This window comes from Cavia porcellus, unplaced genomic scaffold, assembly GCF_034190915.1.
Source record: "Cavia porcellus strain 051 isolate PalLab524CR breed Dunkin Hartley unplaced genomic scaffold, mCavPor4.1 scaffold_32, whole genome shotgun sequence".
In the NCBI taxonomy this organism is placed as follows: Eukaryota; Metazoa; Chordata; class Mammalia; order Rodentia; family Caviidae; genus Cavia; species Cavia porcellus.
In genome coordinates, this window is record NW_026947515.1 from 16667286 (window position 1) to 16693763 (window position 26478).

Here is a 26478-nt window from a genome sequence, read left to right on the forward strand (position 1 = left end):
TTTTTCCCCGTACGGGCCACCAGATGACCAGAGCCGCGGGAGACAGGAGACCAAACTCGAGCAGGATCAGCTCTCAAACTTTATTGCGTACAGCGAACCGGACCTAACAAGGTCCGCCACCCTCAGTGTTGGTTCCTCTTCTGCCCGTTGGGGGCAGGAACAACCTCTTATAAGGGGAAGCAGTATCCAATCACAGAGAAGCGCGTCTAACAAGCTGATAGGCTAGCGTCACGGGTAACTGGGCAGACCTGACAATTTGGCGGGCTTGTTCAGGCCGGGAAGAACCCAGAAGCAGGAAATGGGCGCCATCATAGGCGGCTTCCCACACTTTTTTCTTTTTATCAGTACCGGGGATCGAACTCACGACTGCCTGCTTACAAGGCAGGCACTTATGCCGCTGAGCTAAATCTCCAGCCCTTGTTCATGAAATCTTTATAGTTAGAGACCTGTGTCTTTAAGAGTTCTGTTTATTCTTTCTTCCAATAGATTCAGTGTTTCTGTTTTAATATTTAGATTTTTGATCCATTTTGATTTTAGCTTAGTACATAATGATAGGCATGAGTCTAATTTTAGTCTTTGGCATGTGGAAAGACAGTTTTTCCAGCACCATTTATTAAACTGACTGTCTTTCTTCCAGTGAATGTGTTTGGCCCCTTTGTCAAAGATAAGGTGGTTGAGTGTGTTTGAAGTTGTTTCTGCATCTTCTGATTTGTTCCACTGATCCTTGGATATTTCCCCCCCCCTCCAATGCCATGCTCTTTTTTTTTTTTTTTTTTTTGTATCACAATAGCTTTGTAGTACAGTTTCAAGCCAAGGATTGGGTGACCCCAGCCTTGACTTTGTTGCCCACAATTGTTTCTGCTGTTAGGTTTCTTCTGGTCCTAAATGAATTTTAGGATTGTTTTATCTAATTCTGTGAGATATGCTGTTGGAATTTTTATTAGAATTGCATTAAATCTGTATAACAATTTTTGCAAGTGTGACCATTTTCACTACATTGGTTCTTCCTACCCAAAAGCAAGGGATATCTTTCTATTTTTTTCATGTCCTCTCCAATTTCCCTTTTCAGAGAACTGTAGTTTTCAGTGTGTAGGTATTTTCCTTTCCTCATTAGATTGATGCCTAGGTATTCTTTTTTTTTATTCTTAGGTTTTATGAATATTCTTCCTGACTGATGTTTAAACAACTCTGATAATTTTGGTAATTCTTTTCCACACTTAGCCTTAATTTATATAGAATAGTTTTGTTACTAATGAGGAAAAGTGAATTTTAGCCTGAGGGTCTTTTGTTTGATGTGCATGGTTCTTTTTAGAAAATTGACTGTTTAGAAAAGAGGTATTAGGCTGGTTGTGGTGGTACATTCTTATAATTCTAGCATTCAGGCTAAGGCGGGAGGATTTCTGTGAGTTTGAGGTCAACCTGGGTTACATAATGAGTTCAAGGCCAACCAGAACTACAGAGTGAGATCCTATCTTTAAAAAAAAATTAAAGAAAGAGAGATTATTAGTCTTTTATCATCTGCTGCTGCTTATTTTCTCACTGGACTTGTGCTATACTTTCTGTATGTTAGGATAATGTTAGCTATTGTAAAACACCAGAAGTTTCTTTTGTGCCAGTGTACTGTCCCTGTTGACTCAGGGACCCAGGCTGTCTATCTTGTGACTTCTGTTAGAGCTCAGCAATTAGTTTTGGGGACCAGACAGTATTTTGGGCTTATAGGTCAGATAGTCTTACTGTAGCCACACACCTCTGCAGTAATGGGTAAGCAACCATAGAAAATAAGTACATCAGTGGATATGGCCGTGTTCCAGCTAAACTGGATGGAAACAGATCCATCCGTTGCCAGTCATTGTCCTGGGTATTAGAGTTCTTCACGTGCAGTTTTAGGTAGAAAGCAGAAGCAAAGAGAAGTTATGCCTGCTTAAGTATCTGGACCTGCAAGTGACACATTCCAAATGTAAAGGGTTCTGGAAGTCTGGCATTTGCCTGGCTTCCCAACAATGGCCTTTGTTTTATGAAAGGGTACCAAATTTTGGAGGCACAGCTGGCTTCTCTGTCTCATCTTTGTAGTACTTAAAAGTTACAAGTTTATTGTCTGTCTTCTCTAACACACTGTATACTTTATGACAACATAGGCAGTGTCCACCTATTTATCATGTAAACTCAGCACCTGCTGTCTATTAGGCGTGTGATAAGTAATTGCTAGATGAATGAATTGGTATTGAGCTTGTTGAGTTGCTTTTTAAAAGAAATCCTTGCTGCCTGCTTAAAAATAAATGTAGTCTAAGGTTGGTGGAAGTGATCTTTTAAGAGAGTGAAAAAGACACAGTAAGACCCTGTCCTTAAAAAGAAAGAAAGAAAGAAAGAAAGAAAGAAAGAAAGAAAGAAAGAAAGAGAAAAATAGCTAGCCAGGTGTAGTGGTATATTTTTATAATCTCTATACTCTGGTAAGCTGAGGCAAGAAGATCACATGCCTGAGCCAGGCTTGGGCAAGTTAGTACCTTAGCAAGACTGTGTCTCAGAATTTAACAAAAAGGAAAAAAAAGAGATACTTTTTTTTGTTTTGTTTTTTTGAAACAAGGTCTCGCTATTATGTGGCCCAGGCTGGCCTGAACTCATTGTGTAGTGTAGACTGGCCTTGAACTTGTGACCGTCTTCCAGTTTCAGTCTCTCAAGTGCTGGAATCACAGGCATGCACCACCACACCTGGCTTAAAATAAAAAATTTTTAAAAGAACTGGGAATGTAGCAAAGGGCATAGGTACAATTCCCAGTACCACAAAGGAAAAAAAAAAAATGAAAAATCATTACTAAAAAGTACAGCTTTGAGAGTTTTTCTTTTCCTAAATGAAGTAGACAAGCCAAGATGGTCTGTCTGTGATAAGATTTGAAACTTGGTTCTTGCTGCTTGGAAACCATCTACAAGCCTGATCTCCCTCAGTAGTACTTAACCTATGCTACCTTCGTGGAACCAAAGGGAATAGAAGAATGGCAGATGTTAGAGAAATAGCCATAGTGGTAGTTCTGGGTATTCATTCTTGAATTGAGAGTCCAGAGTGCTGAGCATTACGCCTTGGAACCAGGCGATCTGGGTTTTTACTCTGTCACCTGATTTGTAGTTGTAAAGTAGCAGAGGAGATAGGTCTCACTGTCTTTCTAAATCAGATCTCCTGCTTTGGTTTGGTTGCAGTTTGTCCTCACCAAAGTGCTTGTTGAAATTTATTTACCAATACGGTGGTATTGAGAAGTGGTGGACCCTTTACGAGATAAATGTGTAATGCAGGCTGCACCCTCACAAAGGGATTGATATAATTTCTGTAACAGTGGTTTCCATATCATGAGAGTGGGTTATTTAAAGGCAGCTGGGCATCTGCCCCTGCATTTTTCTCTTGCATTTGTGCTTTTTTCCCTGCATGAATCTACTTATCATCCCACCCACCTACCATGCACAGAGTAGCACATGGCCCTCACCAGAAGTTAAGTACATGTCAGCATCTTGTCTTGGATCTTCAGAACTGTGAGCTACTATAAATAAACCTCTTTTCTTTAAAAATTACTGAAACTCAACTATTTTGTTACAGCAACAGAAAACAGACTAAGACAATTGTAAACTTGTTTCTGGAGTAAATTAAAAGAGCTACTTTTTGAGTAGTTTGATTTTGGAAATTAGTTAGCTGGCATTTTGTGTATCTGATCCTGTTAGGTTTTTTGTTTTTGATGTTGGGGGTCGAACTCATGGCCTTACTCTTGCTAGGCAGGTGTTTGTGCCACTGAGCTAGATTTCCAGCCCGAGTTTTTCTTTTCTTTTCTTTTTTATAGATGCAGTTCTTGAAGAAAGATATGAGGACTTTTGTAATACTTGCTAATACAGGAGATTATAAAACCTGCTGGAGATCAAGATCTTGGACAGAGGCTCAGTACTGTGACAGTCAGTACCTTGACAGTGACCCTGTGTACTTCATGCCCTCAATAGATTGTGACCCATAAACCAGTCAAGCAGGAAGCTGTGTTGCTAAAGGACTATTTTAGGAGACCATGTGTTTTTAAACCTCTGAGCATATAGGTTCTCAATGACATGGTCAGCAAATGCTTGCAGCCAAGATGGGACCAGGAATCTGGCTCATTTAAACAGTTCAAGGAACACAGCAGTTTTCTTCTGTGTGATTTAACTTGAGGCCAGAGAGAAGAAAAGTAAAGCTTTCTGTGCTTTATCAGGGCTTGGCTTTTCTTTTAACCACATGAACTAGATCGGTGATTATGTATCAAAATGTAAAGCAAACCACATAATTATATGCAGTATATAAGTCTGTAATGTATTGATTTTGCCCTCAGGGTTAAAATTTAAAATGGATTAAAGAGAAAATAGAGAAGTAGAAGAAGAGATTAGAAGTAAGGTTGGAGGACAAAGGGACAAACTGGTGCTGAAGACTAAAGGAAATGAGATATGGTAGCGCTAAAAGGAAGAACAGAACAGAACAGAACCACACCCACAAAAAGGTTAGGAACCACTTTCACACTCATACAAAACAATGAAGGAGAAAGAGAAAAGAAAAAAAAACAAAAAAAGAAAAGAAAAACAAAAAGTCCACTTCCGGGATTCTCTCTTGTGTCACCAGTAGACAGAATGTGGAGACAGAGCCTGATTCGTGCCGCTCTATCCCAGCAGGCCAGCAGTTGCTTTATGGTGGAATAGTGGATAACCTCAGCAGGCCTGCTCACTACAGTCCGAGCAATTTCCACAGGTCTGTGCCAGATGTGAGCTGCTAGAGGAAGCCAGCAGCAGTTCTGGGTTCCAGCTTATGCGGCCTGACTCCAAAATGGCTCCTGGTGAATCGCTGTCTCCCTGCAGGAGGACCGAGTCCTCTGCAGTCACTGCCAGCCAGTGCAGTGCCCACATCCACTGCTCCCCTCCACTGCCACGTCTCTCTGCAGAGGCCTCTGGGGTCGCCAGCCGTCACTGTCACTGTGACCCTGTGTCCCCAGCTTCCAACAGCTCCCTCTTGCACAGGGAGTCAGTCTCAGCGAGGAGGTGCTGCCGCCTCTCACCCTATCACCATCTTTGCTGAAGTTTCCTTTGCACTCTCTGGGGCTTCATTTCGCACTTCAGCTTCTTCCTGGATCCAGGGGACCCTCTTCCCTCTTGTCTTCCTCACCATGCTGTGTTCCAGCCTCTCTGGATAATTTGTGATTATGGATGTGGCTCTCAGGCTGTTTGCTCAGCTGCTTACTGCTCTGCCATCTTTGCAGAAGTTCTCTTTAGATGCAGTTTTGAATTACATCCTTTATCTCAGTCTTAAAAATTACCAGAACATAGCAGTGGGATGTCAGCTTCCAGAGTGGTAGTCTGTCTTTTTTTTTTTTTTTAAAGATAAGACCTAGGGGATTGACTAAAATTGTATTTATATCATTGCAGAGACTAATGGAAATGAATTTAAGAGAGCTTTTTTTCTTTAGGTCATGGCACAGTTAGATACATATGTAAGAGGGACAGGCTTTTTAAGTAATTAAGTTCCTTGAATACAGGCTTTGATTTTTGTCTGTAAAAGAATAATTTTATAGGGAGAAAGGCAATTTAAATTCAATTTCACTAATTATTTTAAATTTAAGAAATAAAAGCAAATTCTTAGGAAAAAATGGCATTACCAGGAAAGATTTGGGTTGCTTTTTGTTGGTCTTTTAAAACCCTCAGTAACAATAAGTGCAAGAAATGCAAAATCATTTCTTTGTTTGTTTGTTTGTTTTGTTTTGTTTTGTTTGAGATAGGGTATTGCTATGTAATCCATGCTGCAATCCTCCTGCCTCTGCCTCTTGAGTGCTGAGATTTCAGGTGTGTGCTGCCACACCCAACTCCTTTCTCTCTTAACTGAAAATAACATGCCCTTGTGCAGCAGGTCATGTGGGATTTTATATATGTCTTTTATAAACACAGCTATTTCTCAGCATGCCTTACTGTTAGAATGTGTATCAGATGAGTATTGCAACGCAGGTGACCATCTGTTTAGAAGTGTATTTTTCAAGGTTTTGAAGTTGTTTGGAAAGTTTCAAATATAGGCAAAAGTAAGGAGACTAGTATAATGTACTCAGCATCCAGTTAACGTTTTGCCAACTTTCCATGCAACTCATTAATTTAGGTCTTAATTGAACTATAATTCTGATGCATTGATGTTTGAGAATAGTTTTTAGCTTCCTGAAAATTCCTCTGGACCCTGCCTATGTATTCCAGGACCATGCCCTTCCATTTTGTTCTAGGTGTTATCTGAGTGATAAAAGCCATTGGCATCATGGGTCTAAGATTTTTCAAATTGTGTTTTTTGATGAGTAAAATTTTAACTAAGAAAAACCTGCTAGATCTGTTTTCATCCCCAAATGTATACATAAGGAAAGTACTAAATGCATTGGAGACTGTTATTACGTACAGTAATTAATCTTCAGGATGAGGTTTGTAGTACCTCAGAGATGAGGTTGTAAGCAAGATGGTCCCAAGGCAGACAGACGCCTGTATTTGTGTCAGCCCGACTACTGTTTCTGACTCCCTGTCTCATTCTTTACTTCTTCCTGTGATGTCCGTGGGTTACTAAAGATACTATCAGGAAGAAAATGTTAAGATTTTTCTCTATTTTTGCTCTTCCTAGCTAAGAAAGTAAATAAGGTTTGTGATGCTTAACATATAGATGACTATATATTGATTTTGACCAGAAACCATGGAAATTATAAACTATGAAATAATTGGTTTATATCCATTACAGTGCCTTAACACAGTGTGTCAGCTAAAGACAATCTGAAGATACATAGTGGAAGACTATTCACAAAAAATCTAATTACTGTACCCTTTGCTCTTTGTTTCTATTGTTTACTTTTCATAAAACTATTAGAACATGTATATTTATAAGTAAAGGGAATTATCATTGGTACATATTCAAAAATTATGTAACTGATGGATGCATAGTTTGAAAGATTTGGAGGCTACTTTATGCTTGGTCTATTTTCTTTTTTTTCTTTTTTTCTTTTTTTTTTTTTTTTTTTTTTTTTTTTTTTGTCTTTTTTTCTTTTTACCGGTACCAGAGATCAAACTCACCACTGCCTGCTTGCAAGGCAGGCGCTTATGCCGCTGAGCTAAATCGCCAGCCCTGCTTGGTCTATTTTCAACTCTTACTTGTTAACATAATTTAATGTTTATCATTTATTAATACAAACAGACCTTGGTTATTTCAGTGGTTCATCTAAGGTCATTTTATTTGCCTAATTTGAATGTGTTATCTCTTACTGTATTACTGTTATTTTATTTTTATTTATTTTTTTTTTTTTGAGACAGGGTCTCACTATGCAGTTCAGGCTGACCTCAGACTCACTGTGTAGTGAAGGGTGGCTTCCAACTTGCAGTGATCCTCCTGTCCCAGCCTCCTGAGTGCTGGGATGACTGGCATGAGCCACTGTGCCCAGCAATGCAATATAATTTAAAACTCAGCCTATAATCCCAGCACTTGGGAGGCATAGGCAGGTGGATCACCACAAATTTGAGGCCAGCCTAGACTATACAGTGAAATCTTGTCTCAAAAACCAAGTCAGGCATGTGGTGCACATCTGTAATCTCAACATCCAGGAGGCGGAGACAGGAAGATTGTTTCACATTCAAGGCCAGTCTGGGTTGCAAAGTAAGTTCAAGTTTAGCTGAATGGCATGGGGAGACCCAAAAAGACAAGACCTGAATTTAGGAGATGTTTCTCCGCAAGATAGGAAGACTGGAATAAGAGCTGTTCTCCTGGACTGGTGGCATGAAGCCTGACTCCTCCCTCATTCTAGTGATATGGCTGTGAAGGTGACCTTGAAGCAGGGAATTGGAGGTTATGAATGATATTGGCGTTAGTGCTTTCCTCCCCTAATGACTTTTTAAAAATGTTCTCTCCAATGTCTTTGAGTAGTATTTATTTTCAATATTAGCTGTCTGCTGAGGCTTTTATAGCATGAATCCGCACATCTCTTTTCATGGGTTAGCACTTTTCTATGGTCAGCTCAGCAACCCCCTGAGCAAGAGAGCATTGGCCTTGAACTCCTTATTGGCACTGAGCTGAAAGTGAGCACAATAGTAGTGCTTCCAGATGTTACTATTCTGTGAAAGGTTAATTGTAGCTTTTAATCTTTCCAAGTACTGTGTTAAATGGGCCCCTTTATAGATTGTGGGTTGTACTTTCAGCCAAACGTGGCCTCTTACTCCCGCAGAGAATTGAAGAGAAACCTCTGACCTTTCACAAACGCCATCACAGGACCAGTCTGTGGGCCAGACAGCTGCAGCCTGCTGACTGGGTCATTGTCCCCAGCGGTGTGTACTGTCTCCATTTTAACAACTTCAGAAAGAAGGGAGGCTTGTCTGAGATGTTTTAATGTGGGTTGAGAGCATCTCAGTTTTTTCAGTTGAGCTCTTGAAGTGGAATGAGGTGCTGGCAGTACGCTGTATCTCTTTATGTTCATTCCCCTGTCATAATAATTGTTAAGTAATTTAGAGTTAAGGATTTTAGAAAAGTGAACAGTAGACAGTGGGTGCTGTACAAGGAACAGAGTGGCAGTGCTGCTGTCAAGATTGGCTGTTTTGACTGCTGACATATAGAAATTCCGTGTGCAGTTTAGTTCAGGGAGTTATTCAAGTTTCAGGAAAAAGTTGGCAAGCTGATGGTATAAAGGTGATTAGGTTTGCACTGGGAAATTGCTTTCTGCAAGGGTGACCTGGTTTCCCATGACTGCAGTGCTTTAGGAGATAGAATCAGAGGGAATTGGAGGAGAGTTGTGCCTGGCCAGCCTGAGCCTCCCAGAGGCCCGTCTGCACCCCAGCTGCCTGCCTGATGTGTGTCAGGTGGCAGTGCCTGTAATTCTCTGAGTTTCCGATCAGCGCTTCTGATGTTCTGGAAAGAACCATGGTAAGAGGCAGGATACCTGGGTTCTGCTATCACATCTCTCTGCCCTGAGTTGGAAGGTGCTTAATCAAGTTCTTGCCTGAAAAGCTTTAATATTTTACGTATAAGGTTCTTTCTGAGGCTCTGTTTTTTTTGTTGTTGTTGTTGTTTTGTTTCCCTGCACTGTGCTATTTTTATGCAGTTTTACTTCGGCTTTTCTCTTTGAGAATCTTGATCAAGTAACCACTCAGGTTGTTCCCTTTCATGTTTCAAGGTACAAAGCCAGCACTCTACTTCCAGGATGTGGGGGACACACCAACCTGTTCTGATTACTTATGATTTCCAGTGATTTCATTTAATCTTTATGGCCACCATCTTTTTTAGTATATACACTGCCGAGGTGAGCACAGACAGCCACCATCTGGAGTTAGGGTTCTTTCATCCCATCAATCAAACATTTGTTACTGCTGAGATTTATAGACTGATCTGAGTTCTGTGGAGTGTGTAACTCAGTAGAGTAAATCAGGCAGTTACAGGAACAATGAGAAGAGTAACAGAGAAGGGAGGCTTCCTGGAAGAAGTGTCATCTTTGTCCTAGCCTGAGAGGTGACCAGGTACTAGCCTGTGCAGGAGCACTGTGCCAAAGAGCTCAGATGGGAGCCCATGCCTGCAAGTCAGAGAGGCTTGGTTCAAGCTCTAGGTGTGCCAGTCTCTAAATCTTGGGAGGCAAATCACTTACCTTCTCTCACCACGTTTCCTGTGATGTTGGGAACTGGCACAAGTAAAGGAAATAATGTCTCTGAAGGAACTGGAACATAGTACTGAGCTTACATGCAAGCTACTATCCTGAATATTCATAGTAGCAAATTAAAAATTATGTGCTTTAAAATTTGTTTACTTTATTATGTAAATTATACCTCAGAAGATGCTTTCATTGTGGAGAGCAATCTTTGTGGCTTAGGTATAGAGTATGAAGTAGGAAGCAAAGCTGGCTGCTGAACTATACTGAATCCCTTTCCATGTGAGAAAAGGGGGGGATGGTCTGGGTGCTAAGCACCACCCAGCTTATAACTGGCAAGCGGTAAAGGCAGGATTGAAACCGAAGCCTGTCAGATGCTTCACATCTGCGAAGGTGTGTGGTTGGTGTCAGTGCCTGTGTTTTGACCAGCAGTCTTTCCTGTCATTAAACAGGAGCAGGTTAGGATTGCACTTAAACTAACAAATAATTGCTCATAGTAGATGTGCAATTCAAGACTGGCTTCATGGGTAATTTTTTTTTTTTTTTTTGAGCTATGGACTTTAGCTTCTATAGATCTTTAGCACAAAAGAAAAGAACGTTACAGTAGTTCAGAAAGGAGAAAGTTGAAGATGAAAAGAAAAAATGATAGCACCTGAGGACCTGAAGAGATTGGGGTGGGAAAAGGAGGGCCATCCCTCCTGCTGGAAGAAGGGCATTTGGAGCCCCACGGGGTTGTCCCCCAGGGAGGCATCACCCAGATTCTCTCCTGGGTGTCTCACCTCTGCCGCTGTAATGCGGCAGGGAGGTTTCTGTGTGTCTGACCTGTGTGCTCTCTCCTTTACATTCCTCTTAGTCAGATTGTTGTAGACTTCGCAGAATTTGACAAGTTTTCAGAGCTGTCAGCAGAAAGGGTAACTGGTTACTCATCTCAGAACTGTGGCTGGGTGAGGACACGAGCCATGTGCAGTAGGACCTCAAGACGGGCCGGCTCCTGATGCTGCGGGTCAGGAACCTGGCTCCGAGGTTAGAAACCAGACCTCCTGAAACACTGTGGAAAAGATGACCTTTGTTAATCAGATCCAGGAATTTTCTTAGAAGCAATAATCAATTGTTAGATTGGGGCAGAGTAATGGCTCATCACTGAGTATATCTGCTCTGTGAACAGATGAGTGGATGCTCTGTCCTAACTCCCACATGTATGTGTCCTGTTTTGTTTGTTTTTTTTTCCTGTTTTGTTTTTTAAATCAGCAAATCAAAGGAATAAGCTAAAAACTTGATCTAAGTATGTTCATAAATAATGGTTTTGTTTTGTTTTGTTTCCTCTGTTACTGGGGATTGAACCCAGGGCCTTTCCACTGAGCCACATCCTCAGCCCTTTTTCTAATTTTTAATTTGAGACAGGTCTTACTAAATTGTTAAACTGCCCAGATTTGACTTGAATTTGACATCCTGCTGCCTCAGCCTCCCAGTGTACTAGGATTATAGACGTAACAACACATGCCTGACTTTGAGTATTTTTAATGTTCCTAGAGAGTTGTTCCTAGAGAGTTGTATAGAGTTTAATGTTCCTATAGTTTTTGTTATTGTTAAGACCTAGATTTTAATCCCAAACACCAAAGAAGTATGTGGGAGGATAAATAAATCATAGGATTGCATTGGTGACTAGCTTCACAGAGAAACAAAAAAGAGGGAGGGACCTTGATTTGTACTGCTGCCAGCCTCCATCTGTAGGAATTCACCTCGGCCAGGTGCACATTCCTATTGTGAAGTCAGTGAACATGGAGTTGGGAAATGGTATAACCCACCTTCCATCACTTCACAACAGATACATCATAAACCCTGAGAAAGCAAGAGCAAGCCAGCATTGCACAGTCAGTAAGTGTAATCCAGCAAAGTGTAATCACCATAGAAAAAAACAAAACTGTGAACCTAAGAATGTCTTTTAAGAATGTTCTGCAGTTAACAAAATAGACCACCCAAAATAGTTCTCTGACAGTGGATCTGCTTCAGGTCCCCTTGTGTTGTGCATTGCATCTAATCCTTTTTGCTTTACTGCTCTGATCGTTGCTGGTTTTTCTTTTTCTGTTTATTTTGTTTTTTTGAGACAGGGGCTTGCTAAGTAGTTTAGGTTAGCCTTAAACTCACTTTGTACCCCAGGCTGGCCTCGAACTTGCTGCAATCCTCCTGCCTCAGCATCCGGAGTACTGAGATTACAGGTGTGCACTGCCACATCTTACTGCTTTTTCTTTGTGGACACTCAGATCACATCATCTTCCCTTGGCTACTACTTGTTCATTTGCTACTTGTGGTTAGATACTGCTCCTGGCCAGTGACTCACCAGGAGAAAGAAGAAATCCTCCTGGCACATACAAAAAAATACTGAGGTTTATAAAACTGTTTAATTGGTTCATGAGTTTCATATCCTCTTCCCCCAAAGACAAAAGAGATATGTTCATTTTTTATTCAGTGAAATTATCTTTTTTAATAACCTTATTGTGATAACTTTTCTATTATACTTACTTTAATGGGGTTTTAGGATGGTGGAATAAAGACTTAGTTTTCCATTCTTTTGGGGCCACTCTCAGGTGAAGAATAAAATTTCTTTTTTAATTCATAACTGTAGGTAAGGATGAGTGGGTGCTCAGGTGCATGTGTGGTGCTGGGGATGAAACCCAGGCCCTTGAGCATGATAAGCAAGTGCTCTACCACTGAGCTACACCCTTAGGCCCAGTCCTTTTAAAAACGTGACTCAAGGGGGCTGGGGATTTAGCTCAGCGGCATAAGCACCTGCCTTGCAAGCAAGCAGTCATGAGTTCGATCCCTGGTACCGATAAAAAGGAAAAGGACAAAAAAAAACCTGACTCAACTCCTGACACTTTTCTTGGCACATAGATCTGTTACCTATTTTAATGAAAAGATGAAAAGTAAATCCCCTGGTTAATTTAGCAAGACTCTCAGTATCTAATTTTTTTTTAAAAAAGGACTGATGATGTAGCTTAGTGGTGGAGTACTCATGTTTAATCACCTGTCTGTCTGTCTATCTCTCTCTCTCTCTCTCTCTCTCTCTCTCTCTCTCTCACACACACACACACACACACACACACAGCAGGGAAAGGGGTTCCAAAGGTTCCTCATTCTCCCATGCTTTCCCGCGAATACTCTGTTGTGAGACCCAAATACTTACTCCAGGGTAGGGACCTTCTATACCTCTGTGCTCATTATAAAGACATGTAGAACAGAAAGAGCAAGAATATATCAGTTATAGTTTCTGAGGAACTTTTTAAAGTGATCTAGGCCACCATATAGCTATGAGATAAACTTTCTACCATGTTGGTATGTTAGGTTTTTATGCTTTGTTTGTATGCTCCAGAATGTTTGTGTTTTTAAAATCAGTGTATATGTACATATTTACTAATACTTAACACAGTTTTCTCATTTAAGTTACTATGTATCTTTGAAGTTTGACATGCTGTTGAGGGCTGGGGAATATGTAAGTGAAGGGGAGGGTATAAGTACCTGCCTGGCAAGCACAAGGTTGTGAGTTCTATCCCTGGTACCACAAAAAAAAAAAAAAAAAAAAAAAAAAGAGGAGAGAGAGAGAGAGAGAAAGAAATGACATGCTGTTGATTTCATCTGCTTTACCATATGATTTCATAAGAGCTATATGTTATAGTGACATTAAAATGAAGACATAGAAGTGAGTGTGGTGGCACACACCTGTAATCCCAGCATTAAGGAGGCTGATGCAGGAGTATCCAGTAAGTTCTGTGGCTACTTAGTGAGTGCAGGGCCAACCTGAAGTACATAGTGAGACCCTGTCTCAAAATCAAAAAAACAGAATTTAAAAAAAAATAAAAAGTTGTGGTAGGTTTTCTGATTTTCAGAATGTGAAATTTCAAAGATTGTTTGCAAGTGGATTGAGCAAAGTATGTGTTTTTCTACCTAAGAAAGCCAGACTGGGTAGAATCTCATATGCCTAGTGGTCAGGCAGAGAGACTTCTCAATTACATGAATAAAACTTTGAAGTTTGTGATTTGCTTGTCAGATTGAAAAGGAGAAGTAAAAGAACCATCTTTCATTTAGGATAGTAGACATTACTATTCTCTCCTCATATCCAGATTTTTGGTTATCCAAACCATACCAAATTACTCCATCTTGACACAGTTTCAGCAACCTCCATGTGAGGAAGTTAGCACCTCCATCAAAATCAAGTTGGGTTTCAGCGTCCCAAAAAACACAGTGGTCGTCGTTTTCACTGAATCAGATCAGTGTTCACTCTGATTTTACTAATGAAAGTTTTTCTCCAATAGGGATGGATGAATGAGATTTACAACTATGATCCAGAAACTTACCATGCAACTTTGACACATTCAGTCTTCGTTCGACTTGAGGGTGGAACCTTAAGGCTTTCAAAACCCAATAAAAACATATCCAGGAGGGCAAGCTACAATGAAACGAAGCCAGAAGTCACGTACATCAGCCAGAAAATCTATGACCTTTCCGACAGCAAGGTGAGCCCTGGGAATTTTGGAAGCAGAGCTTAGGCGAGTGAAAGACTAAGGAAACTTGGTTGCTTTACTGTATTTTTCCTACTAGGAAGGTTTTTATTTTATCATTTAAGGATCAGTATACTTTAAGACAGTGCCTTTCTAACTTTAATGCATGTGTGAGGCCAGGGACTTAGCTCTGCGGTGCAAGCACCTGCCTGGCATGCACGAGGTCATGAGTTCAATTCCTGGTACAAAAAAAAAAAAGAACCACTTTCACCTTACTACAGTTGTGAACCACATGAGCACCTCTTACAGTACAGATTCTGGTTCAGCAATATTGATGGGGCTGGGATCCTACACTTTATGATCTCCCAGGTCCTACACGTGCGGCAGGTACACAGACCAGATCTCAAGCAGAGGAATTCAGCACTTAGAATTCTGCCTCTCAGAGCTGATCTAAGCAGCCAAACAATATGCCACATGGTAAGAAAATACTAACTAATGAAGGCCCTGTAAAATGTGACAATTGTGTATGTGCAAAAAAGTATATTTTTATAAAATGTTGTTTCACCATTTTGTGTTTGTGAGGGAGATAAAGTATGATTTCTTTTTTGCAAGGGGGAGGTTGAGACAGGGTCTCACTATGTAGTTCAATGTGGCCTTGAACTCACTGTGTACTACAGGCTGCCCTTGAACTCATGGCAATCCTCCTGCCTCAGCCTCCCAGCCTCCCATATTACAGGTATGTATCACATACCTGGCATGTTGTTTGAATGCTATTCCACAGAACTATGGGTTCTCTGTCCTTACAACTGATCTGAATGTTCTTTAAATTTCTCTGAAATGGCAGAGGTACTTAATTTTTGTGTAAGCTTATTTTTGAGTCGATACCCATTGTTGCCTGGAGCTTTCCATCTAGACTGATATGTTCTCCCCCAGCTTAAGTTTAGCCCAGAGTCATTAAACACAGTTGGTGTCAAACTTAGTTAATGATAACTGACTAAATGCTATCATTGCTACTTCTGAAAAATTGTATACATAATTAATAACTCTTGCAGAATTCTTAAACATCAACATTCTGGAATGATTTTTGAGGACTAAGTCATTTCTAAAAATTTATTCCAGTTATATAGTTGTGTTACAGACAGGCAATAAATTTAGGTAATTATTTCACATTGATCATTTTAATCAGACATACTGTATGCTTTGTGTTACGTGTAATATTAATGTACAATGTAGTTAGTCTTAAGTACATAAATCATTTCACTTTATTTTTAGATTTATCTTGTACCTAAAAGTTTGGCTCGAAAACGAATCTGGAATAAAAAGTATCCTATTTGTATTGAGCTTGGTCGACAAGATGACTTTATGTCTAAGGCTCAGGCTGATAAGGAGACCTCTGAAGAGAAGCCACCAGCTGAGAAAGAGCTGGGAAGCGAGGACCCTAAGAAGCCGTCCCACCCTCAAGAGGGCACAAGATCTGTCCATCGAGATCAGATACTGTATCTGTTTGGGAGAACTGGCCGAGAAAAAGAGGAGTGGTTTAGGAGATTTATTCTGGCATCTAAGCTGAAGTCAGACCTCAAGAAGCCACCTGGTGTCTCTGGAAGTAAACCAGGTAATGGCATTTGTACTGAGTGCTTTTGCATTTTTAAAGGGCCTGTAGAGAGATTGGGAAAGACTGCCAGGCAGGGAAGAAGCCCACCCTGTATTGATTGCTCTCTGCCCCTTGAAGTGTTCTTATGACTCATGGACCTTTTAGACTAACACCACAACTCTTGGTATCGAATCACTTCAGGAGAAGTGGGCCCATTTGCAGATGTATGTGGTTAGCTTTTGATTGTTCTGCGGGTTGGTTGGTTTATTTGTTTGTACATGTTGTGATGTTCTAAAAGAGGCAGCAACAGCAGAAACTAGTTAGAAGAAAGCAAGTGAGAACTGGGGTTGTAAGCCAGTGATCGAGCATGTGCTAGTGTGTGCAAGGCCTGGGTTTAATCCCAGATCTGCAAATAAAAAATTAAGAAGGCAGAAAAGTCTGAGGTACTTCACACTAGTGCTCCGAGCTCCTAACCCTCAGCCTATCCTCCAAGCTTAAGATTGCCATAGAAATGTGGACCCCTCTGGCTGGCTGACCGGAAATCGATAGGAATGCTATTGATAGAAATGCAGGAATCCCACAAGTCCCTCGGAAGTACCTTAAACACTAAAACTCCAGAGGAATAGGAAGATTACTGAATATATTCATTTCCAAAAATAGTATGTTCATTTCCTAGGACTGCCAGGACAAAATGCCACAAACTGAGTGGCTTAAAACTGGAAATTCTTTCACATGACTGGAGACTAGAAGTACAGAATCAAGGTGTTAGCAAGGCTGTGCTCCTCAGAGACTGCACAGGATCCTTCCTTGTTTCTTGCTCACTTCTTCTGCTTGCCGGGTTCCCGACTTGCAACTGCAGCCCTCCAGGCTCTGCATTTCATCATGTGCATCATCTCTGCATGTCTCATCTCTTTTTTCCTGAGACGAGGTCTTGTTATCTAGTTTAGACTGACCTTAAACTCACTGTGTAGCCAAGGCTGGTCTTGTGCTCCCAGCAGTCCTGCCTCAGCCTCCCAGCTGCTGGGATTACAGACATGTACCACCATTCTCAGCTGCTCGTCTCCTATATAAAGACCCCAGCCTTTATATTTCCAAATAAGGTCACATTCTGAGATGACCAACATACCTTTTGGGGGACATAATGAAACCCAATATGCTGAATAAAAGAAGATTCAAGAAGGTGAGAACACCCCAGCCCCAGCACTACTTAACTCTCTTGAGTCTAACCTGTGCTGGCCAGTACAGTAGCTGTCAGGCCAGGTGGCTGACGAGCCCTGAAATGTGACCAGTTCAAGCTGAGCTGTGGTATAAATGTAAGCTTTACACTGGATTTCAAACTCAGTCCTGCCAAGTAGTTATCTCATTAAAATTTTTAATATTGATTACATGTTGAAATGATAATGTTTTAGATATAGTCAAATATTCCAATAATTTCATTTGCTTTTACCTTTTTAATGTGGCTACTAGAAAATTTCCCGTCGGACATGTGTAGCCCAGACTAGCCTCAGACTTGCAGCAATTCTCCTCACTCACTCAGCCTCCCAAGTTCTGGGATGATAGGCACATGCTAGATTTGTAAATATTTAAGATACAACTTTTATGCCAACATTTAAAAGTAATATTAAAGTCAGATGGTATGAAGGTAATAAAGGGTTATACAGAATTTAAATTCGGGGCTGAGGATTTAGCTCAGCGGCATAAGCCCCTGCCTTGCAAGCAGGCAGTCGTGAGTTCAATCCCCAATACCGATAAAAAGGAAAAAGACAAAAAAAAAAAAAACCAGAATTTAAATTCAAGGTAAAATTTCAAATACTACCTTGGAAATTAGCTGGCTAAAATTTAATTAAGAAATGACCAGTATAACTCTGTGAGACTCTGAGAACTTTCATTTCAGATGGTTGGAACCTCTCAAAAATAAAATGACTTGGTTAAATTTTTTTCTCCCACTCCTGGGAGTTGAACCCAGGGCCTATGCACTGAGCTACATACTCTGCATTTTTTTTTAAGGCAGTCTCACTTGGTCTGCCTCAGTTGCCTAGGCCAGACTCAAACTTGTGAATACTCTTACCTCAGCTTCCCAGGTGTGCCGTCATGTCCTGTCCTCATAAACTATTTTTTAAACCATCATTTAATAGCATTTTAGTGCTGTTTCTATTTAACCTGGGTATGTTTGTGATGATGAGTTTGGTGTTCTTGATGGTTGCTTCCTTCCTCTGTTGAGACATCACTTCTTTGCTCCAGGGATTTTGCCTACCCACAGCAGACACAGCAGCCCCTCTGGACACCTGACCCACAGCCGCAGCAGCAGCAAAGGCAGCGTGGAGGAGATCATGACACAGCCAAAGCAAAAGGAGCTGGTGGGCAGCATACGGCAGAAGATGCTTCTAGACTACACTGTGTACATGGGCCGGTGTGTGCCCCAGGAGAGTCGGAGCCCCAACAGGAGCCCTGTGCAGAGTGCAGAGAGCAGCCCCACGGCTGGGAAGAAGGTAAAGCTGCCTGGCCAGACCTTTCTGCTCATAACCTTCAGATCATTCCTTCATCCGTAGGGGATCAAGTACCCATTTTTTTTGCCAGGTCTTCCTTGTTCCAGGCCCTGGGAACAGGGTGATGAGCAAGATAGAGAAGGGCCCTGACCATGGGAGTTTGTGCCCTACTCAGGAAGTCAGCAAGAAACAGACATCAGGTAGACAGTAAAAATTGTAGCCTTCAAGGGGCTGGTGGGGAGTGCACTGAGGAGGTAAACTTTAGGCAGAGCCTGGGAACTTGAGGCAGTAAGCCTTGGCGAGAGGGGTTGGAGGACCCCTCTGGGAACCACCAGTAGCACAAAGGCCCCACAGTAAGAATGTGGTGCATGCCTGTAATCCCAGTGAGGAGGCTGAGGCAGTAGGATTGCCATGAGCTTAAGGGAAACTTGGGTTACATTATGAGTTCAAGGCCAATCTGAACCACATAGCAAGAGCCTGTCTCAAAGAAAAAAAAAGAATATGTTTGGACTGCTCAGCTAGCAGCATTAACAGCATTGAGGTCAGTATGGCCAAACAGTGAAGGAGGGCAAGAGAGAGGGGCAGAGCGGGTTGGACAGATCTATTCCAAGGAAGAGGGGCGGGGTGGGGAGGAGTGTGAACAGGGAGTGATGGTAGTCTGACTTATGTCTAAAAAAATGTGTGATGCTCAGTAGAGAAGTGGCTGTAGGGAGGATGGAGAAGGTGGGCAGAGGTGCCGGTGGTAACAGCAGGTGGTGAGGAGTGGTGAGTGTGTTGGCAGAAAAGCTGCCCAGGTGGATGTGGGTATGAGAAGGAGCAAAGGTGACACCTTACCTTTGGACTGAGCAACTGGTATTCAGTAGGGAAAGTCACAGAATCACTAGTGATAGAAGTCTTAATTCCTCAGCAGCTGCTATGGTAACTTCAAATGCTCAGACTCCTCAACTGTGCTGTGCTTTTGAAGTGTACCATAAACATGAGTACTGAGGTATGACAAGCAGGACATTGATGTAAGATCAGTAATGCAGGGGCCGGGGATTTAGCTCAGTGGTGTAAGTGCCTGCCTGCTAAGCGCAAAGTCATGAGTTCAATCCCTGGTACCAAAAAAAAAAAAGATCAGTAATGCAGGCTGCCACCTGCCAGACTTGGTTATAGCCTTGAGTAGCATTATTCTGATCCCTGAGCTTCCTAAATGGGCTTCTCTTCTGAGAGAAGTTAGGTAGCTTAGATATGCAGCTGCTAGATGAAGGACTGTGCAGAATCTTACCTAGAGTTCCAGGCCGTTGGCTTGCAGTGACTGTTACATTGGTGGGCTGTTTTGAATCCAAGTCAGGCTCCCACCTTTCCTGTACCCTGTATTCTCTGTGCAACCTGCAGCTTCTTTCTCTGATTCCTTCACTTGTGTTTGGCTTCTGGCAGTGACCAAATTTCTGTCCTTACTGGGAAACATGTGGTTTCTTTTTCTTGTGACTTTAGTTGGGGTGGGTTTTATTTGCTGTGTTAATCTTTTTACTTGTGGAAGAGGCCACACTGCCCTGTGTGAACTGCCAGAGCAAAAAGAACCACGTGGCTTTGCCAGCTTGTGGCCCATTGGCTCTGCCTAAGTTGCCAATAGAGTGGAGCTGCCCCTCTCTAGGCTGGAGCTGAGTGACTTAAACTGCTCCAGAAGTGTGCTGTCTGCTACTGGTAAGTCCCCCTTTGTCAGATTTCTTTTCTCCTTGGGCTGTCAGCTGTCAGGACCTAGGAAAATCAGAGGAGAACTGGACTGACATGAGAAGGGTATCTTAACAAAATGCTTCTTTGTGAAAAGTCTCCTTAAATTAAAAAGCAAAACAAATTCTATTCAGAGCATTTCCTGCATGATATGTATATTGTGTCACATGGTCCTTGCAAGCCCCCTACCCATTGTTGGGGTTTCTAGTCCAAACCTCCTACTTGGCACTTAGCTCTTTATGTACACAAACATTTCTCTCATCTTTTAAGTCAGATAGAAATCTTTTCAAACCACATTAAACTTCCTGGCTCTCGTGGGCAGAGGAGGCAGGGATGATTTCATCGTTTCTTGATAATTTCATATGAGTACAATAAATGGAAAGTCAGAACTGTCATGCACAGTGGCTCCTGGAGTCAGAACACTCTTGGCCCCCAGAATGCAGGCTCTGCAGTATGTTTTCCTGGTTGTCAGTTGATTGGTGCCAGCTTTCCATTCTTTGGCTCCTCCCTCAAGCTCCTGACCCTATCTTTCACCTCTGCCTTTGTTCACTGAATGATACCCACCATGGGCTAGGAAACAAGAAAGCCACCAACAGAGTAAAGAGACAACCCACAACATGGGGGAAATGTTTGCCATCTGTTCCTCTGACAAAGGATTACTATCAAGAGCATATAAAGAACTCAAAAAAATCAGTCCTCTCAGATTTAAAGACCCAATCCAAAAATGGGCACCTGAGATGAATAAACTTCTCAAATGAAGAAGTACAAACAGCAAATATAAAAAAAATGTTCACCATCACTAGTCATTCAAGAGATGCAAATTAAAACAACACTGAGATTTCACCTTACCCCAGACATTGGCTCTGCCCTCTGCCCTAAGCTGCCAGAAATCAAGCAATAAGAAATGTTGGCAGGGCTATGGGGAAAAAGGAACCCTTCTCCACTGTTGGTGGATATGCAGGTGGTGCAGGCACTGTGGAAATCAGTGTGGCGATTCCTCAAAATCTAGGATTGGTTGTCCTATTTAACCCAGCTATTCCCCTTCTGGTTTATCCCTTTTGCATTTGTTATCCCTCTTTTATCTTAGAGGGTAGCCTACTGTGGGTATTCTTTTGAACATTGCTGTTTCATTTACCAAAACATTCTGGAAATCACTCTGTATCAGTTCAGAGACTCCATCTCCCTTCTTTCCAAGCAGCTGCAAAGGACTCCATTGTGTGGCTGTTCCATAATGTGTTCAGTCACCACTGCATGGGCATGGAGGGTGCTTCCAGTGTTTTGCAATTACAGACAGTACCAAAATGAGTAACATGATGAGTATGTGTTTGTACTGTTGGGGGGTGTCTTCATTGTGAAATCTTAGAGGTTGGACTGCTGTGTCACACGTACTTCCATTAGATATTGCTAAATTACCCCTCTGCAGTGGTGGCACTGGCATTCATTCCCCTCTCCCCCAGGATGACAGTGCCCATTTCCTCAGTCCCACCAAATGTGGACCTTCTGGGTGTGCCTTCCCTTCTGCTAGAGTATTTCCTAGGGTCTATATTGGAGTTGATACCATGAGTCCAAGAGGAGGGGCTGCTGGAGTTCACAGACACAAAGGAACACTTGATACTTTTTCGAGATGCATCATCATATTTCTAGTATTGGCTATCACCCTGATGTTTGTGCAGGGTACCATTTCCCTTGCTCTTTCATACCGGCACCTAGGGCACTGCTCCAACCTTTGTCTCACCTTCTTCCTGCTCCCACATCACCCTGCTTCTGTGTCTGAAGGGCCATGGTTAAAGAATCTCTCTTCCCCAAGGACTATAGGACTCATGGCCACTGCTGCATACTTGACCTCTGCTCTGTTTTGTGGCTCAGTGCTGAGTCAGACTGCTAGGTCTCTGGTGCTCAGCATCCAAACCAATGTTAAAAACAATTAGCAAATGGTTTGTATTAAGCAATGCTAAAACACCGTTGGCAGTTATTGATTGTTAGACATAACAATTAAAAGCCAGGCATGGTGGCACACACCTGTAATCCCAATGCTCAGGAGGCTGAGGCAGGAAGATTGTTGCAAGTTCAAGACCAGTGTGGACTACATAGTGAGTTCAGGGCCAGCCTGGACTAGATAGTGAGACCCTGTCTCTCTATATCCCACATCTGTTGCACGTGTGCTCAGGACTGTGAGGCTCTTGGCTGTCTTTGCCCAAGTGTGGCTGTCTGGGAGAGAGGACCATCTTCTAGGCACCAGATGCCCATGTTCAGGCTGCAGAAGCCACTTCCACTTTTTTTTTTAAATTTTATTTAAAAGGAAAAAGAGAAAAAACAAAGCAATGTAAGGGTACAAGTAATACAGAACTACAAAAAAAAAAAAAAGTAAGAAATCACCAGTTAATAGATTACACATTATCATCTTAGAGATAGTTGCTCTAGTCACAGTATCAAAGCATACAAAGTGGACATTCAAACAGAGAGACTGCAAACAGTTGTGTTCAATGATCCATCCAAAAACATTAATATGGTCAGCTATTTAACACCCCTAAACACACTTGCAGTTGTATCCTTTAGAGCACTTTTTTTCCCTCTCTTTTTTACAACAAAATTTATACATTTTGGGTTTTTACTCCTTAGTTCTTATTACTTTTTTTTTTTTTGGAAGAGAATAAAGTCAAATATGGCAAAACAAAGCTGTCAGTCAAAACCAAGGATAGACATAGTACATGATGTAAAAACAGAGTACAAGGTTATCAACAATGGTTACCATAATGCCTCTTGCTTCCTTAAAAAGAATTGTCTATCTCATTAGGTATTATAAAGTTGAACAAAACAATAGAGAACAAGACCAATAAAACCTAAACCTTGTAAACATTACAGGACTCCCAAAGAAGATAATAGTCAAACCAGAATGGGCATCTTAGTGAATCTTATTGCCTTCAAAGTAGTTGCCTATACCCTCAAACTTGATACTATCATAGAGAATGGAACAGAGTCTAATCAGTCAAAACAAGATAGTGGGAGTATTATAGGACTTCAAATCAAGTTAATAGGAAATCAAAAAAGTTACTATAATATATCCTGCTAATTTTTTAAATTTTTCCCCTTAATTAAAAAAACCATAAAAAATAACTAAATAATTTTTTTAATGAATAAGGGAGAGATTGAGATAAAAGAGGACATAACAACGTAATAATACAGGTCAAAGCATGACTGTTTCAGCAACCTTGTCCACTGATTTTTAACACAAGGCTTTAGGAAATGTTTGAGATAATTCAGCTGCCCCACGATGGAGAGTCATGCTTTCATTTTCACTACCTGCACTCATTGTCTGCTATTTATAACCTGGATCACAGTACATTTCTACCAGAGTACCAGACTAGGATAATCCTACAAAATGAAGAAATTTGTAATAGACAAAGTTTTTCAGAGCTTCTCTTTTCCCTCTTCAGAAAGAGATTTTCAAATACTTAAAGGCAGCAAAATGCTGGATGTGGTATAGCAGCCCTGCTTGGGCTATGTAGTGAGTTTGAACTATGTAGAGAGAGACCTCATCTCAGAAAACGAAAAATAAGACCAGGCATGGTGGTATACACCTGTAATCCTGGCACTTGGAAAACTGGAAGGTCACTGACCATGCACACCCTGAATTATGTAGTGAGACCCTATCTCAAAAAAAAAAAAGTAGAAATGGAAAATGTTATCATGTAGTAAGTAAAAAAGGAGGAGGAGGAAAAGCCGAAGAAGAAGCAGAAGCAGCAGCCATACATCCAGGAAAAGGAATCAGACAAGAGACAGGAGTGCCATGACAAATCAACAATGGAGAATAATCTTTTCAGCAAATGGGTTGGAACAACAGAATGTCCACAGGTACCACATTTAAAAAGTAAGTCATAGTGGGTCATAGGCCTCAATGTAAGAACTGCACCTACAAAACTTTTAAAACAGGGCCAGGGATTTAGCTCAGCAGCATAAGCACTGCCTGACAAGCACAAGGTCACGAGTTCAATCCCCAGTACCAAAACAAAAAACAAACTTTTAAAATAGAAGTAAATCTTAGCCAGGCATGATGGCGCACATCTTTAATCCCAGCACTTGGAAGCTGAGGCAGAAGGATTACCATGAGTTCAAGGCTAGCTAGTGAGCTCAGCACCGTAGTCTGAACTACATAGGTGAGATCTGGGGCAGGGCAGGAGGTAGAGGAAGGAAGGAAAAAAGGAATAATCTTTGTAACCGAGTTAGGTAAAACCTCAGTGGTGTGTCACCAAAAGCAGAAACAACCAAAGGAAAAATAGGTAAACTGGACTTCCTCAAAAATAAAAACCTTTGTGCTGCAAACAGTGCCATCAAGAAAATGAAAGGACAACCCATCCATTTTTTATTCACATCTTTTTGTTTTGTGGTATTAGGGATCAAACCTTGGGCTTCACACATGCTGAGCAAGCCCTCTATCACGAGCTACATCCCCAGCTCTGTGTTTAAATTTTTAAGGACCTCACATCTTGTTTTCTATAGTGCCTGTTTGCTGCTTTAAATGAGTAAATTGTACATTCTGTGATTTATATCTCAAGCTATATTTTAAAAAGTTGATACAAGAACATAGACAAATTTAATTTTGGTTTGAAAAATAGTTCTGAGGCTGTACATGGTGGCATATGCACTTTTGGGAGACTGAGGAAGGGGGACTGCTGCAAGTTTGAGGCCAGCCTGGACTATATATAGTAAGTTCAGGACCAGTCTGAACTGCATAGTGAGACCATGTCTCAAAACATATATATTTCTGTGTCCTACGAAGTGTTAATACATTGAGAAAAAGACGAAAAGAAAATAGATTAAAATGTTTTAAGTAATTATATCTGGGTAGTAAGACCACAGGCTGTTTTCTACTATGAATATGCATTGTTTTTAGAATCAGGAAGGAAGCAAACAAATGTGGAAGAGTCCTCCTTTGTGTCCTTTCCTGGACCAAACTGCTACTTGTTTTGGTGGTTTTGTTTTTGAAACAGGGTCTTACTATGTAGTTCAGGCTGGTGTTGAACTCACTATGTAGCCCAGGCTGGCCTCGAATTTGTAGAGATCCCCCTGCCTCACCTCCCGAGGCGGGGATTACAGGCGTGCATTGCTCGCCCGGCATCATACTGCTACTTGTGACACCCTTAGGGCAGCAGTTAGTACTTAGGAGCAGAGGTGTTAAGTTCTCCTTTATAGTGAAGGAGCTGGACTAGACCCATAACCATTTGTAATAGGAAATATACTCCAAAACTGAGGAAATCTATACCACTTTGATTTTAGAAGTTAGTGTTGAATAAACCAAGTCCCAAGAGCTATGCAGACGGTGTTTTTTTTGTTTTTGTTTTTTTATGAGACAGGGTCTCACTTTACAGCGCAGGCTGGCCTCAATCTCACTATTTAGACTAGGCTGACCTCAAACTCGCAGGGATCCTCTTGCCTCAGCCTCCTGGGTGCTGGGGAGTTACAGCTGTGCACTACCACACCCAGCTATCTGGTCCTGATGGCCTTGCTTCAACTTTAGACCATTGAACATCCTAAAATTTTTAAAACCATCTTGGGAAGTTACCATTTCTAAATCTGTACAGACAGTTGACATGATAAAATGAGTATTCTCTTCACATCTCTCCCTACGGCCAAATAGTGTTATTAGGTAATACATGCACATTTTTTCCTCTAAGCTCTTAAAATTTTTATGACAGTCATTGGAAATAAGTTCTTCCTGGCAGCCTGTCGAATCCACATTCATTTATAAGCCGTCTTTGATGTATTGTCAGCGTTCTGCTTCTCTCAAGTTTTGCTTTGTTCCCCGCGCATCTGTGGAGAGAAGTCTACGTTAGAAACAGGAACTGTTGAAAAGAAAGAGCAACCTGCTTGTCAGTTATTTCAGAAATTTTGCCACATCGTATGCTGTTGGCTTGGACACAGTGTGAAATAGCCTTTGTTTCTTGCTGTTTTATGTGAAACCTGTTTCCTGTGAAAACGAGGATTGTAAAGAAAGGCCATTGAAGGGTAGGCCCTTCTCTTGAGAGGAGAAAAGGTAATTTCTTCTCTTACATAGTCTAAAAATCTAAGCAAGACTCAAAGAGCCCTACATGGGCAGTGACTGGCACTATCTAAACAGATGGAGGGCATCCAGCAAAAAAATTAAAAACAAAATAAATAAAAAGTCTGACTGAACAATCACTGATGCAAATTTCCACCTGGTAGTAGAAAATGTCTCAACGTCCAAAGACATGAAAAGCACAGAGAGAATGCTGTACAGCTATTGAAAATAGGAAGGACTTACATGTATTTGTTCATTTCAAACCATAATTTTGTTTCTGAGACTAACCAACAGTTTTAAGGGAAACCTGGAAGGCATACAAATTTGAAGGATTCTGGAAACATAACCATGTATAGTAGCATGTGGTTGAAAAATGTAAGTGAACTTCAGATCCCCCCCCCAAAGAAAGAACACAGAAAGGGAAAAACTGGTTGGACAGATAGATGGTGGACAGTCCACTTGGCCAGAATCCAGGCTGTGTATCTGGCTCACCTGAGTCAGGCTGTCAGAACTCCGGGCTTCAGAATATAGC

At 41.4% G+C, this 26478-nt stretch overlaps 1 protein-coding gene across 4 annotated transcripts in view; it reads left to right on the forward strand.

The window, feature by feature from the left end:
• The window catches only part of Tex2 (testis expressed 2), a 117485-nt gene that overhangs the window by 61756 nt on the left and 29251 nt on the right, over window positions 1-26478 (forward strand). For all 4 annotated transcript variants that reach the window (XM_003465840.5, XM_005001975.4, XM_013148384.3 and 1 more), the window contains exons 3-5: window positions 13934-14134; window positions 15392-15731; window positions 17952-18199. In XM_003465840.5, the coding sequence (XP_003465888.1) occupies window positions 13934-14134; window positions 15392-15731; window positions 17952-18199 (789 nt within the window). The remainder of the gene's footprint in view (window positions 1-13933; window positions 14135-15391; window positions 15732-17951; window positions 18200-26478) is intronic.